Here is a 15,333-nt window from a genome sequence, read left to right as displayed (position 1 = left end):
AGGGTAGATAATATTTATACAATTTACTTGTTGGCCATGGCAACTTATCAAGACATCTAACCCCTCAGAGTTCAACGTGATTGAGTGTCCATATGTCCACCATAGTCTAACCACTGACAGGTCTAGGGTCTCTACACCCAGCAGGGAGTGAACTCAATGCACTGTGATCATAATTTCAAATGTTCAAATGGTTGTTATTGCTTTAAAGATTTGTGTAGTCTAAGTTACAACACACATCATATTATACTTTTATTTCTACAAAGGATGATCTCACCCTGACACATTTGAAGCAGTTGGGGTTCTATATTTTCAGTATTGTCATGTACAGTTCAGAGCCCCAAATGTTCTCTCGTTTCCCTCAGTCTCCACCACAGCTTGACAACTGTGAAAACGTAGGACTCTCACTACCATTACAGCCATGTGTTTTAAATAAATACCAATGCTCAACAAATCTGGGCTGCGTTCATTAGGCACCAAATGGAGGAAAATGGACTGAAACAGCAGGGGGAGAACTTCCAGTGCTTGTCCTCAGCTTTCATTTTCGATTTACAATGCAAAAAGTTTAACAAGATATTATATTATTATGAATCCTTTTAATTAATTGTGAACTACAAAAAAGAAAACTACAGCATGGTAATAAGACTAGTCATCTTCACACTTGGTACAGGAGGTGTGGTCTACCACGAGGATGAACCCCATTGGGCGGTGGGGGGAGTGGGCAGGACACACATCCAGATCATTATCTTATTTAATTTTTTTACAATATAAAACAGCATCGGCTTGATCCATTTAGACCCAACATGGCAACCCGGCTGGATCCATTTAGACCCTACATGGCAACATTGCTCGATCCATTGAATCTCAACCTGTGCATGACCATTTCTCCTGTTAATCATCCTCTTCTTCACAGGAACATTCAGGCAGGGAGCTGAGCTGCCACTCCAGTTCTTTATTTTATTTATACATCACAGCAGAGGGATGGAGAGGGGAGAACGAGGGGTGGGTGATTCGTCAGTGTTTACTCTTCTTTGATTTCTTGTGGGACCGGTGTGGGGACCGTGATTTTGAACGTGATTTCTTGGCAGATTTCTTGGGTGTTCTGGAGCGTGTCCTCCGGGAACGTTTGGGCGTGCGGGGTAACGAGGGAGACCTGGGGGAGAGAACAAACAGACTGTCCAGTCAGAGGGCCACCAGGAGAACCAAGCTGCAATGGTCTTGGGGAAGTTACTGGAAGTTAGCCCACCTCAAAGACTATGTCAATCAAATACAAATACAATTAACAGTTTATTTTCCTCTCCAATGTCAAGAGAAGATCAACACTATTCTCAAAACAGTAGAGCCAGAAAGACCAGGATAAGTACAATAAAGATAAACGTGGTACTTTTAGAAGAATGTTTTAAAGACATTAGATTATTTAGTACCTTTTGGAGGACTTCTTGGTGATGGTGGTTCGAGGGGAGTCTTTGTGGGAGGAGCGGGATCGTGATGACACTACGTCCTTGGAGTAGAGGCGCTCAGAGCGTTCTGACCTCTCCGAGCGGGGGGATGGGGAGCGCACCCGTCTACTGCTGCTCCGTGGGGGGCTGCAGGGCGAGCCACTGTGGCGCCGTTTCCTAGCAACCACAGGAGACATGCCACGCCTGTCAGAGACGACGACATCGGCGGATGAAAGATTCTTTAGTCAGCACTGATCATACACCGACTTGGTATAAGTTAGTTTTTATTAGGTGAATCCCATTGATATATGAATCTATTTTTCAAGGAACCCTAAACTGCCCCTGTATTTCAAGGGTGCATTTGAATGAACTTTAACCCTGATCATGAGTTGGGTCCTTTGTTTAAGTCATTTCCTAGGATCTATTCTGATTATAATAGGAACCCATTACACAGCTCTACCACATAGTTTCCCCCTGCTATCCAACCACATACAGCCACTAATGTCATCATGTCTCTAATGAATGCATCACAATGTACGAGGGACTAACCTGTCTTTCCTGGTCGGAGTAGACTCCTCCTTCTCCTTCTTGATGTCTTTAGAGCGAGCTTCGCTTTTCTCCTTGTCCTTTTTCTCCCTCTCTTTCTCTCCTTCCACTTTCTCCTTTTCTTTTTCCTGCAAAACAAAGAGACAAGGTGTCAACTTTATATTATTGAATGTAAACCAACATTATCCAAATTCACTTCCTTTTTAATTATTTCGCTAGAATAGTCCACGCATTAACAACTGCCACTGTTTTCCAGGGAGTCCAGGGATATCAAATACCTTGATATAAACTGAAGTTCGTAGCTTAGAAACATTTTCAAGAGGATACTTCAGATAGAGGTAAACAGCAATGACAGTACTTCATCAGATAACAGATGGCATGGTGCCACATACCGTCTGTAATAGCTGGATATAAAAGGTCAATAGCAATGACCTTAATGAATCTAATAGAGGGTCCCCATAACATTGGGAAACAATAGAACAGGAACCAAGAGGATGAGGTTAGTAAGTACGTAATACCTTCTGTAACAGTTTGTCTCTGTAGTGTTCCACATGCTCTTGTAGAGTCTGGCCAGGCTTCTTGGGCCTTTTCCCAGACTCCAACTCATCCTGGAACTTCATCACTTTGACCTGGAAGAAAATAACAAACAATATAATAAAACAAATATGTTAACATTTAGATATAAATACAACAGGGTCAACTTTCAGGGTGTGGCCATTGAACAAGTGAAGGAAACCAAACTTCTTTGAATCAATTTAGCCCAAAGAAATTAAAAATACAAATATACAAACAACTCAGAGCTGTGGTTGTTTATTTTCAGCTATCTAAATAACCTGTTGTGTACTCTGTGATTCCAGTAAAATGCTGACTAGTTTACCTCTATCTCCCGGAGCTTGGTGCGTCTGTCTTCATTCATCTCAGAGTGCTTGGTCTTGGAGTCTAAGTCGTCTCTGATGGGGTTGGGGTAACTCTGAGGCTCTTCTGACCGGGAACTCTTGGTATCCTCATCATCACTGTCACCCTCGTCCTTCTTCTCCTCTGGCTGCTCAAAGATCTCCCATTTAGAGGTGGTCACGGCTGAGGAGGAGACAGATAGAGAAGTAGGACAGAATCATAGCTTGGTAGAAACTAGCCATAGAAACATGATTAGGACACTTTGAAGTGGAATCATAGCTTGGTAGAAAGTTGCCATAGAAACATGATTAGGACACTTTGAAGTGGAATCATAGCTTGGTAGAAAGTTGCCATAGAAACATGATTAGGACACTTTGAAGTGGAATCATAGCTTGGTAGAAAGTAGCCTGTAGTTGTGGTCTCACTCACCCTGTGCTTCTAGCTCAGACTCGTCCACTGCTTCCCATTTTGAAGGTGCTACTTTAAAGGATGCTGCTTTGGCCGCAGCATGATCCACTAAAAGACAAGGAGAACAAGGTTAGAAAAATGGCCTCCAGTCCCGAGGTCAGGGTTAGTTCATAGACTGCTGACAAGGTAAGGAAACAAATATGTAATTGTGTTCTTTGGGGAAAGAAGTATCCCTTAATAATCCCTATGTGGATGTGGTAGTATAGAGGTCATAAGGCCACTCACAGGGCACTCCGTCTATGTCCTCCTCCAGGGCCTTGATGGGCACTCCATCCAGATCATCCATCCCCAGCGGGGCTCCGTCAAGGGGGGCTCCGCCTAGGGGGGCTCCGTCCACCATGGTCCCTCCATCCAGCCCTATAGGGACCCCATCCACGTCCTCCAGAGAGGCCCCGTCCATATCCTCCCCGATGGGGGCCCCGTCAATGTCCTCCGCTGGCTCAGGCTGGGCCAGTAGACCAGGGTGTTCAACTGATGGTTTCTGTTGGAAGGAGAAGTGGAGTGGTTTACGAATATATTTACAAAATAAGCTTCTAACAGTTATTAGCGCAGTAGTGCTGCGTGGGCAACGTTACACTTTGTCAACATGATCAAATCATAACATTCTCACACCTTCAGACAACATTTTCAATCCACAACACATTTTCAAATGATGAAAACATTCTCCAACCATCACACACCATTTACAAACCATCACACAATTTCAACTCGTCTAACAACAAGGTTAGAAAGCATTAGGTAGCAGCATCAGGAGAAAGAACAGAAAAGAAGAGTATGCTAGCTGACCTCTACTGTGATGGGAGTGGGAGTCTCCTTATCAGCTGCCAGGTTGACTAGACCCAGGAAGATGTTCTGCAGCTTGATGAGGAAGGGATCTGGGTACACGGCCCAGTCCTCCCACGCACGGAAACACGACATCACTCGTTGCTGTTGGCCAAGAGGATATACAACATTATATAGGTGAAACGGTAATAACCTGTCCAGAAGCAATTCCTAGCACCTAAACCCTAGGCACAAAGCATCTCAGAGTAGGCGTGCTGATTTAGAATCAGTTTTTCATTTTAGACCATAATGACTACGATTGTATGGACAGATCCTAGATCAGGACTGAGATGCTTTGTGGATAGGGGCCCTGAAAGAATTGTGCAGTTCTTAAAGATAGGTGTAGGTAACATGATTCAAATTTTGATCTGAAAATATATACAATGGAACATACCTTAAAGTTCTCAGACTGGAGGTGACCCTGTATCGTCTTGTACGTTGCATTGAGGTCAGAGAAGACCTGGCAGAGCTTGGTCTCAAAGCTGTGTCAGGGACAAGTTTAACATTCACTTACGCAGGAAAACATCTTTAATAATGCCAATAATGTATACTGCAAAGTTACGCAATCCATAAACAAGCAGGGTCCTCATCACCCAGTCAGTCAGTCACAAGCAACCATCACAACCCCTGAACCCAAACTCAACTACTTACTATTTTCTGTAGTAAGATGCGTTGGCTACTTTAGCAGATGAGTTGTACAGCACATCAGAGACAAGATATAACCGTGCAATCTGAAAAACAAGGAAGGAATTATTATAAGACATTTAGACAAACTGGCCAGTCCTCCCTAACAGAACGGAATAATTATAACACTCATTTATTTTACACGTGCCACTCAAAGCTCTTTCCAAACCAAATAACAAGGCAAAACTGTAGCTACAAAAGCAACAAACTCGAGGGACGGCAAAACATAAGTAGCAGTTTTTGTTAAGGTTGTGACTGAGTAAATAAATGTTCTTGTCCATTTACATGGAAATTCATTTTGTGAGGTCAGCATACAAAACACACAAAATCTACACTATATACATGCAATACAAAATCGAAGAAGAAAGTTCCCGATATAATATAGTATGGCACTTGTTTTCATTTAGTTTACCTTCTTGGGGAGTGGTGTCTTCAGGATGGAGAGGGACTCTGTGACACACTCTACGATCTCCTCAGCAGCCTCGGCATGCATCAGACAGAACAGCATGGCTTCGGCTATGTCCCCCTTCCTAGGAGTCAGAGCCCTCAACATCTCCTCCAGCTGATCACGCTCTCTGGAGGGAGGGAGGGATAAGAAAGAAGAGGAGTTCAGCATAGATAATGTTAAAAGTTAAAGTTAGTAGCCTTGTCCGAGCCAGACTGGCCCAACAGGAGCCCATCTGTTTCTGTAGCGTGAGGCAGCTCTATGTACAAATACAACCCTCTGGACAGGATGCTAGTCTATCGCAGGGTCTTGAGCGTTTGGGTGACAGTACCATAAGACAATACCGGTATGGTAATGAAATTATAAACAGGGAACCTACTCTTCTTTTAAGCAGCCTTTCTTCCCAGGCTCCTCCTCTTCCTCCTCAGGCCCCTCCCCCTCCTCAAAGTTGCCGTGCAGGTAGGGGTTGAGGGGAGGAGGGCGCCACATCGAGCCGTTCTTGAACATGCAGAATTCTTCCGTCCGCCATTTTGTTGGTGCTTCTCCCTGTGGGGACAGGTTTGGACATCATTCACATTAGATTAGACAACTTTCTTATTCTCTAACACGGACATTGTTATGTGTTCAGGCTATCAAATAGTAGCATGTCAACAGCCCCCCACCCCCTCTTCCTCCTTTCTAAAAGTGACAATATTAAAGAGGACAGACATGTTTGACCTATACTGCGTTCAACCTAACCAGTCATGAGAGAGGACAGATAACAGAGGTGGTAAAGAAGAAGGAAAAAAGGGAGGATGCAATTGGTCTAAGAATATGATGCAGCAGAAGATGCCTGACAATGACTGGTCCATACTGACCTGTAGAATGGAGTAGAGTTTCCAGCGGTAGTACACGTGTGCTGGGCTCTGGTTCTCAAACAGAAACCTGACCAACAGAGGCAACATAATGACAGTCAACCTGTTGTACTACAATACATTACCAACTGAAAAAGTGATCACACAAACACGTGCACCGACAGACAGACACGTACCTGTACATGGGGTTGCTGAGCTCTCGATTCATGATCATGGCTTCGAACATGGGGCCCTCACGCACCACAAACTCGATCATTCGGTGGATGAGAGAGAGCAAATTCCTAGAAGAAAAACACAGTTAAAACAAACGGATTCAGAGCAGGTGACCCTTCTTCACCCCAAGGCAAAGCATGTCTGTCTGCTGCCCTGACCTAGTACAGCCTCTGGGCCTACATACAGTGTAAGTAACACATGAAGGTGTAAGACATGGAACTATGCATGTACTAGACTTAATTAAACTTGAACTATTTCTTACATTGTGTTTGATTAGCTTAACTAATCGAATGTGTTAAAATGTTTAATTTGTACGAATGATGGAAGAAACATATTCCTAAATGTTTCAGACCTTATAATTTCAGAAATGCTAAGAGCACCTAACAGCAATTTTAAGAGCCATTAGCTGCCTAAAACTAACATTAGTTAGTACTTCCACTAGTTATAAAATTGTGCATGGATTTTTCTAAGTCAAGATAATAGGCAACGCTAACTACCATCTCCCCACAGTAAAGACTATAAGGAAGGGAGGACAGTGAAGCTGGATAAGATAAATAATGTTTGAGAGAGGTTTGAGTGACTCTGTATTGAGTGACCCATCAGCCCATACAGAGCCTGTCAAAGCCAGCCTAACAACTCTTCTTGACTGACTCGCATGAAGAACCAAAGCAGTATAGGATTGTTGGCCTAAACAGGCTAAATAACAAAAGGCCCTCTACTGGTCATATGATCTTACTACATAATGATGTATGAATAAATACAAAATGTGCAAATGGGGTGAATTAGGCCTAAGATCCTTAGGAAATTTTAAGAGCGACCTAATAATGGAGCATGTTGGACAAATTAGCCTAAAGTGGCCAACAAAACAACAAAGGATGTCTTTCATTTATTTGTAGACAACGCAAATCACATTTACCATATAGTATTGGAGCCGATCGTACCAATGCATGGTGGGTAAAATGCTGTATACTTTCCCAATCCATCCCATGATGCTTTCAGGTCCCTCGCTGCCGCAGACAGTTCAACTTGTGCTGCTCACCAAGGCCAATGTCAAAGGTCACTGAGACTAATGGGAGGTTTGGATTGGAGAGCTGGGGCCAGGTGTTGCTGAGCCCGTGACTGGGTGACAGAGGCCAAGGGGGCGTGTCGGTGGGAGTGAGCAATAGTCAGAGGGCAAGACCTGTCACTCAGTCTAAACAACCTAACCACAGCCAGCATGGTATGTATGACATGTGACTGTATTATGTAGCTAGCATCATAACATGGATATAATTAGCCTACATGTGACTACTGACAAGTGGTGATATGGTGGTAAAAATTCCTTTGATGACCTCTATACCGTCAGACAAGTAATGGCATGGTGGTCCATGGACTGTATTGCTGTTTGGAGGGAGTGTTGGATGAATGTGTGAAAGGAAGAACATATGGACACTGTGTGGTGGCAGAAAGCTGGGCTGTGGGAGTGAGTATCTTGTAGTCTACTAACATGAACCTGATGGGGTTATAAGCCTACGTCTGCTAGTCTCAACCATTGCTCACCCATACTGAACGACCCCCCGTAGCATGCAGTGATTCAATTGATCAAACTTGAAATTTGGGTTTATTTATTATGGGATGTTTTTCTACGTTTTACACCAATTTAAAAAAGAAAAACATGTACCTTTCTGTTGGGATAACCACTTTGACTATGGCTTGCGACAGAGTCTGTATATGAAGTCACATCAGATAATAAACATAGAATATGTGAGTATTGTTAAAAGGCAACAGGTAAAAAATATTAAATGCATTAAAAACTGCATCATATGAAAAACTACTTTCCTCTACTGCTGTCAGTTTTACTAAAGGTCAAATGTATACAGTTCTTAAATTCCCACACAACTTACCATTGATTCTTTATTTCTTTATATACACTAAACACACCTCTCAAAATGATAAATCTAGCCTAGTTTGGTCAATAAAATGTATAAATTTTTTAAAGGAATAAACCCATGACTAGCAGAAGATATTAGCAAAATCTTCACTACATGACCAATAGCCTAACTAGGACTATGCCTAACAAATACACATTAAAAGACTGGTACAACTGACAGGCCTAATACAGCATACAGCAACATCCCAAACATGACATGGTGAGTTACCTTGTCGAATTCCTCCTTGTTCTTGGGCGGAGGGAGCAGGGCGGCATTGGGGTTCTTCAGCCTCTCGCAGGGCTGTGCGTTGAAGGGCAGGCCGGAGGGGGGCGGGGGGAGGGTGTGCTCCACCATAGATGGGGGGATGTAGATGGGGTGAGGTGGGATGGGCACGCCTTTACCCCAGCCCAGCTTCATCTCAAAGTTCATGATCATCTTCGCTGGAAACAGTGAAGAAACACTCTTAAAAAAATGTACTACCAATTATACTGTATCAGTTGCTATTTTGAATACACTAAGAATGCCAATACGTCATGTTGATGTTGCAAATAAAATAAAACATTGACGTCCTGTTTGGCCGTCTATAACCATTATAACCAGTTTGTGTTGCTAAATACATTGCTGATGAATAACCAGTCCCTTTCATTACATATACATGTGATACCTGCTGGTGAACTCTACAAGTCCCATGTCCCAGACAGAGCAAAAGGAAAGACCAGGCAGCAGAACAGCTAGACAAAAAACACTCAAATCTTTTGACATTAAAACGTTATTTGATGTAATGTGAGTAAAGTTGCATTGTGCTGGGTCAGTGGTGTGATGATAACTAAGGCTTTAATACCGTTGAGGTTCTTCAGAGCTCTCTCCGCATCCCTCCGGTTCATGAAGGCCACAAAGCCACAGTTCCTCTCCCTGGCCCTTTCCTCGTCTGTCCGCGGCCACATGATCTTCACGCTGGCCAGAGGACCATAGCGCCCAAACTCCTGACACAGCATCTCCTCGTTCATCTACACAGCAACAACAGAGGCCGAGGGAGAGGGGCATGTGGACTTGTTGTTATTGGTGTCATTTTACATTGTAATGCAATATATTAGTAGGATTTCAGTTACTAATATAGGCAATTAGGCATGTAACATATTGCATAAATAAGCATATAAAACATTAATGAGCCATTTATGAACCATAAAAAGGTTTACCTGTGGGTTGATGTTTCCGAGATATAAGTTCGTTGTAGAGGGGTCTCCGACGTCATGGGAACCAGGTGCAGCGTCATCCAGAACTGCAGAGAGAGCAGAGTGGAGAAGCCTTTTATAGAATATATAATCTTAGTGAGATGTTAGATATTAAAAGCAAGCCACTGTATAAATTTATCAAATTACCACTGGACGGACGGTTTCTTCTTGAAGAACCATCCACTAAAAAAAGCAGAAAAGCAGTATATAAATGTTGTTTCCAGGCAAAGGAAATGGAGTGGGTAGAGGTTTGAAGCAGTCAGTATGAGAGCTGTAGGAAGGAGGCATGTCCAAGAGCCAACGGGTCTTCATGTATTTTAGATAGTCTTAACGGTTTCCTGGCCTGAAATCTTAACTGATATGCTCTGTTTGACCATTGAAACAGAGCAAATGAGTTTGGATTCCAGGCTAGCCTTGCCCTGTCAGTAGTTATAGAGCAGACCTGGGTTCCTACAGACAGTGGCAAGTCAGATTCAAGGACTTTCAAGGACTTTTTCAATATTATTTATTTTGAAGGACCATCAATTTGTAATAGTTCTTATGCCATTGTTTCTAGTTGCCACCAGATGGCAGTATATCATCACAACCTCATGAAAAAAAAAAAAAAAAGTAGTATTCATCAGTACCTTACAAGTTCTACTCAATAATACGTTGTTTCGCTACTTATTTACTACATAAATGAGTCGTAAGTCAGTAATGATGATTTTGTCATTTGAGTAGTGATGAGCAAAGTTGAGACATGCCTACTGGTGAACACACATTTCCTATTCGCATTACTATGCAACTCCAGCTTAATTACTGTTTTTATTGGGCATTTGGGAATAGACTACTTAATAGCTACGAAAAAGCATCTTGCTTATGACTGGCAGCTTTAGTGTCGACGGTCGGGAGAAGGGCGGGTGAGCTGTGTGAGGAAAACGGCACGTGAACTGCAACCAGAACGGCATGAGCACGGCTGCCGCTTGATAAAGCAGAATATTGCAGGCGCCCGTGAATGAGGCGATTGGCAAAAAAGCTCTGGAGGTTGTTGTAGAAGAAAAGTGACAATGTAGAACTGGCGCCAGCGCAGGATGCAGCGTTGTGTCTTTCCCCCTTCATGGGTCTCTTCAGGGCTGATTCACCCATGCTCGCAATGTCAAAGTCACATTTTTTGCACCTTACACAGTATGGGTTGGTTGGGTCCAGCGATGTAGTGGTGAAAAAAAGTGAGTAAACTATACTGACCAATAATATAAAACGTAACATGTAAACTGTTGGTCCCATGTTTCATGAGCTGAAATAAAAGATCCCAAAATGTGTCCATTCGCACTTAATCAGTCAGTTCTGTACCTGCCTGGCTGAGTGGGAGTGTGGGTAGAATGAGCGAGCTCGCCTGGCAACCACAGCGCGAAACATGTGAGGAAATAAAACTTGGTAGTCTGCCTGGAAATTAATTTGCAAGACCAATACATTTTTCATAAACATATTTGATCATGTTCCCTACTCATTTTAATTCAAGTACCAACTTCAGAAAATGTCTGATTTTCAAGGTATACCAGTACTTGAATTTCAGAGTGCCAAATTCAAGTACTTTAAGCGCCTCAAGCACCTTGTGCGAACCCTGGCAGACACTTACATGAGGAGCGTTTTCCCTCCATCCCGGAGAGAGGTTCGAATCGACTGACTCTGCCTTTCATCTTGTGTCTTTCATCCCTCTCTTCCTGTATTCTGGGAGAGACAGAGAATATTAGATTATGCAATCCAGTGCAATGCTAAGTACATCAGCCTGGTCTCAGACTAGACGTAACATAGTACATGTAAATCCGGGACACTCAAATGAGTATGATATGTTATTTTTGGTATGGTTACATAAGACAGAAGGCTGCTTAAGGCAAAAGTGGATGGGTGGGCGTATAACGAGAATGTCTAGCAACCCAAAGGTTGTGTGTTCGAATACCATCACCGGCAACTTTAGCAACTTTGCAACTACTTAGCATGTTAGCTAACCCTTCCCCTAACCTTAACCCTAACACAACAAATGTTAGCATTAGCCACATTGCCACCTAACTAACATTAGCCACAACAAATTGGAATTGGTAACATATCATACGTTTTGCAATTCGTAACATATCATCCAATTTGTAATTTGTAAGATATCATACTATTCTGAGTATCTCGGATTTCTATTTACTATGTTACGTCTACCCCTGAGTCCAGGTTGAGTACATGGAGCAAAAGGTGAGGGATGTGAAATTGCTTACTGTTTAAGTTCTTCCTTGAAGAGCTCTAGGTTACTCTTCTTCTTTTCCTTTTCATTTGCTTTCTTAAGTGTCTGAAAGGAAGATAAACAACAAAACAAGTATTAATTTTTGTAGAGGCCGGTAAAAGGACTAGCTATTTGGTTAGTTTAACAACAGTAAAATAAATGTTGATTACGATGATACATACATGTCTTTTATCTAATGTTAAAAACTGTGGAGGGGTTTCCAAAGGCAGGAAGTTGCTTTTCGGTGCTGCTGCTGTTTCGAAGCGTGACTTGGGTTTATACAGCTTTCCCTTCTTGTCATCAGAAGCAGCCTCCTCTGTAGGAAGAAACATACAGTACATAAACACAAGTTAGTGTAGTTTCTTACTAGAATGATGTACAATACAATAGATTACAACTGTATTTATCCATACACAGAGACAACGGACGGAAATTGGTCATTTGACTGCCCAACCCTACTACACAACATATCTAAACATTTAATATTTAGCTAAACATATCCCAGATAATATTGTGCAGTTTATGAAGGTTGAGATGGTTCTATGTACCTTTCGTTGCATTAGCAATGCCCCCCCGGACGAAGGCCTTGACCTTGCCCTCCCCTCCCTCGAACGCGGCCAGGAACTCTTCATAGATCTCTGCAGCTGCCCGCTCATCCTCCTGCCAAGGACCAGACCAAGACCATCATCATCTCTCATAGCCCATGACACAACATCAGGGTCATGTTTATTAGACAACAAACAATTTAAAATAGGAATAAAAAACTAATTTTATTTTCCTTTGCAAAACATTTTGTTACTGCGTGCCCTAATGAGCACGAAGTTCATATCAAAGGCAAGGTGGTGGGGCGGCAGGTAGCTTAGTGGTTAAGAGCGTTGTGCCAGTAACCGAAAGGTCGCTGGTTCTAATCCCCGAGCCGACTAGGTGAAGAATCTGTCGATGTGCCCTTGAGCAAGGCACTTAACCCTAATTGCTCCTGTAAGTCGCTCTGGATAAGAGCGTCTGCTAAATGACTAAAATGTAAATGTAAGGTGCATTTGCCACTGTAGTGTAACTTGAAATATGCTTATATTTAGTCTTACCTTCTTTTTGATATCCTCTTGTTCCTTCTTGCTTAGGGTCCTCTTACTCACGGCCATTTTGCCAATACTGAAGGACTTCAACTTGCTCTCCAGCAGCGCCTACAAATGTAAACAAAACAAAACTTAAATACACTCATGTCACAGTAGCTAGTTAGTTACAATATAAAAAAAAAAAAAAGATAACTTGTGTATTTCCCTTGAGGTTGCTAGCGCGATCTCATTAATAAATGCATTAGTTTTACTAGCACACTTGACCACCTGACCCGTCAGGCAAAGCTGTAATGCAGCCAAGTTAGCTAGCTAATGTAATTGGGCTATATTCATTAGTCGAATTCCGTTGCAAAACTCCAAACCGAAAATGTTTTGCAACGAAAACGACCGTTTCTATTGGACAAATACAGGTAGGTCCCGCCCGTTTCGTATGCTTTGTTTGCTTCCGTTTGGTTCTTGAGTAAACGGTTTCCATTTCAAAACGTTTTGCAACATACCAACGGTTTTGCAAAGGAATTTCACTAATTAATACACACTGGAGTAGCGGCGACAGCTTGTTGCAATAGTGAGTTAGCTAGCCTATAGCGAACTATTGCTAATTAATGATGTGTTGTTGAATTGGATATTAGTTTGCCAGTAGCTGTTAGCAGTGAGATAGTTGGCTACCTAGCTAGCAGTCAGTAAGCCTACGGTGGGTCCGACTGTTTTTCACCACTACTTCACAAGGCGGCAAAGCCAAAGGACTCGTGCAGGGTGGAGTTTGCTAACCGTAGCTTGCTAGTAGCGACTATTTATACTCCACGTTGCGACAACCAAAATCACACACCAACTCAAACATACTAGTTAGTTATGTAAACAATTGCCATCGCAGTTACCAGTATCTAGCTGCTAGATTAGCTAACTATGCAAACACATTGCGAAATCAGTGCAATGTTTGGAACAGGAAAAATACCGGTGATTCGGGCCTTTAGCTAGCGTTAGCTACGTGGTCTGTTCGTAGTTTGTCCTTATAAATGGGAACATATATGGCAACAGCTGTACAACGTTCATAACCACAACGTTAATAACTACAACAAACAGTTCTTATAGCATTTAATAGCCAATGCATCAAGTAAATATCGATTTAATAAATTCACCTTTGCGCTGTCTTTCTGCGAACCACCAGGCGTTCTGTCCGCCATTTTGGTTGTGCTAACTCTAATCGATTACCGATTGTTGGATACGTTTTTTTCACCTACTTGAAAATAGTCGAATACAGAAATATGGATGCCTATCGATACGTTTTATTTACAAAGAAAACATAAACCCATTATGCTTCAATGGTGTCCGTGTAATAATAAATGTATGGATAAAAATAACTACATCAACCTACTGTAAATCCCATTCGTAATTTTTTTTTTGTACTATTGATGACCTGTAGATGTATGGCTTTTAATCAGATTTTTCAAGCCAATATTACATATTCAGAATTAGACAACCTGAAAACATGTATTTGAAAAGCGATGCTTAATTTGGTCCACTAGATGGTGCCATTTATAGCCTACTCTCTGTGTGATCTGTCTCATTACGTGTGTTTCAAGATTTGTATTAGTCGTATACTGGATACGTATGGTATACATCGTCCAACGAAATGTTTACCTGCAGGTTCCTTCTCGACAATGCAATACCAATAAGAACTATTAAAGGATAAGAATACGAACATAAAGTAAATGGCTCAGTATAATGAGATAAACATTTTAGAAAAGCAAACAAAGTAATAATTAACGCAAAAAGATCCATAAGCAGGAACCGGCAAGACGAGTGCCGTCCATAGTGCCGTCCATAGCGGCATAATGAGATAAACATTTTAGAAAAGCAAACAAAGTAATAATTAACGCAAAAAGATCCATAAGCAGGAACCGGCAAGACGAGTGCCGTCCATAGTGCCGTCCATAGCGGCGCCATCTGTGTGTGTGTGTGTGTGTGTGTGTGTGTGTGTGTGTGTGTGTGTGTGTGTGTGTGTGTGTGTGTGTGTGTCTGTGTGTGTGTGTGTGTCTGTGTCTGTGTCTGTGTCTGTGTGTGTGTGTGTGTGTGTGTCTGTCTGTCTGTCTGTCTGTCTGTCTGTCTGTCTGTCTGTCTTTCGGTCTGTCTGTCACTAGGTGTAAGTAGGCTAATAGATAGCACATTGCACATATTAGTGCATAAGGGCACATTCTGGAATCTATACTGTAAATATTGTAATATATATGAATGTACTGTAATAGTCTATTTTTGTCGTTTAGGCCTATTTTGCATTTATTTATTCATTAGGCTATTCACTTGTTTTTAAATGTATTTTATTCTGAAGAGCACATACAAACAGCCTATGTGCAAAGTGCATACAGTTTGTACATATGACCATATATTCCTTATGATCACCTGAACTCTGTGCCTTGAATAAATCTTTCACAAAGGATATTCACATTATTTTACCCAAGGTAGGTTTTGCCAGGTGTGGTAATAGACTAAAGCAAGAGTCCCCCACTCCCCCCA

General features: G+C 42.1%; 1 protein-coding gene across 3 annotated transcripts; it reads right to left on the bottom strand.

The window, feature by feature from the left end:
• Positions 1-236: 236 nt before the first annotated feature.
• On the bottom strand, positions 237-14,041 carry LOC121550085 (U2 snRNP-associated SURP motif-containing protein-like). 3 transcript variants are annotated; one of them, XM_045210586.1, is made up of 25 exons: positions 13,959-14,041; positions 12,832-12,930; positions 12,298-12,409; positions 11,932-12,065; positions 11,745-11,815; positions 11,120-11,211; positions 9,652-9,687; positions 9,469-9,551; positions 9,114-9,279; positions 8,501-8,712; positions 8,023-8,066; positions 6,326-6,430; positions 6,153-6,219; positions 5,675-5,841; positions 5,263-5,425; positions 4,818-4,897; positions 4,561-4,648; positions 4,131-4,271; positions 3,570-3,825; positions 3,306-3,392; positions 2,860-3,059; positions 2,501-2,611; positions 1,986-2,110; positions 1,422-1,640; positions 237-1,150 (listed from the first exon to the last, which is right to left on the bottom strand). In XM_045210586.1, the coding sequence occupies exons 1-25, from the start codon at positions 14,001-14,003 to the stop codon at positions 1,012-1,014; spliced, it is 3,042 nt and encodes a 1,013-aa protein (XP_045066521.1). In that variant the 5' UTR covers positions 14,004-14,041; the 3' UTR covers positions 237-1,011. The 3 variants fall into 3 exon arrangements, with proteins under 3 accessions (XP_045066521.1, XP_041718147.2, XP_045066522.1); XM_041862213.2 differs by having other exon boundaries at positions 1,422-1,613; XM_045210587.1 differs by lacking the exon at positions 9,652-9,687.
• Between the last annotated feature and the right edge of the window lie 1,292 nt (positions 14,042-15,333).

The sequence above is a fragment of the Coregonus clupeaformis genome, chromosome 34, assembly GCF_020615455.1.
Source record: "Coregonus clupeaformis isolate EN_2021a chromosome 34, ASM2061545v1, whole genome shotgun sequence".
Classification (NCBI taxonomy): domain Eukaryota; kingdom Metazoa; phylum Chordata; class Actinopteri; order Salmoniformes; family Salmonidae; genus Coregonus; species Coregonus clupeaformis.
Note: the sequence above shows the minus strand (reverse complement) of the source record. Positions and strands in the feature narration are given on the sequence as shown.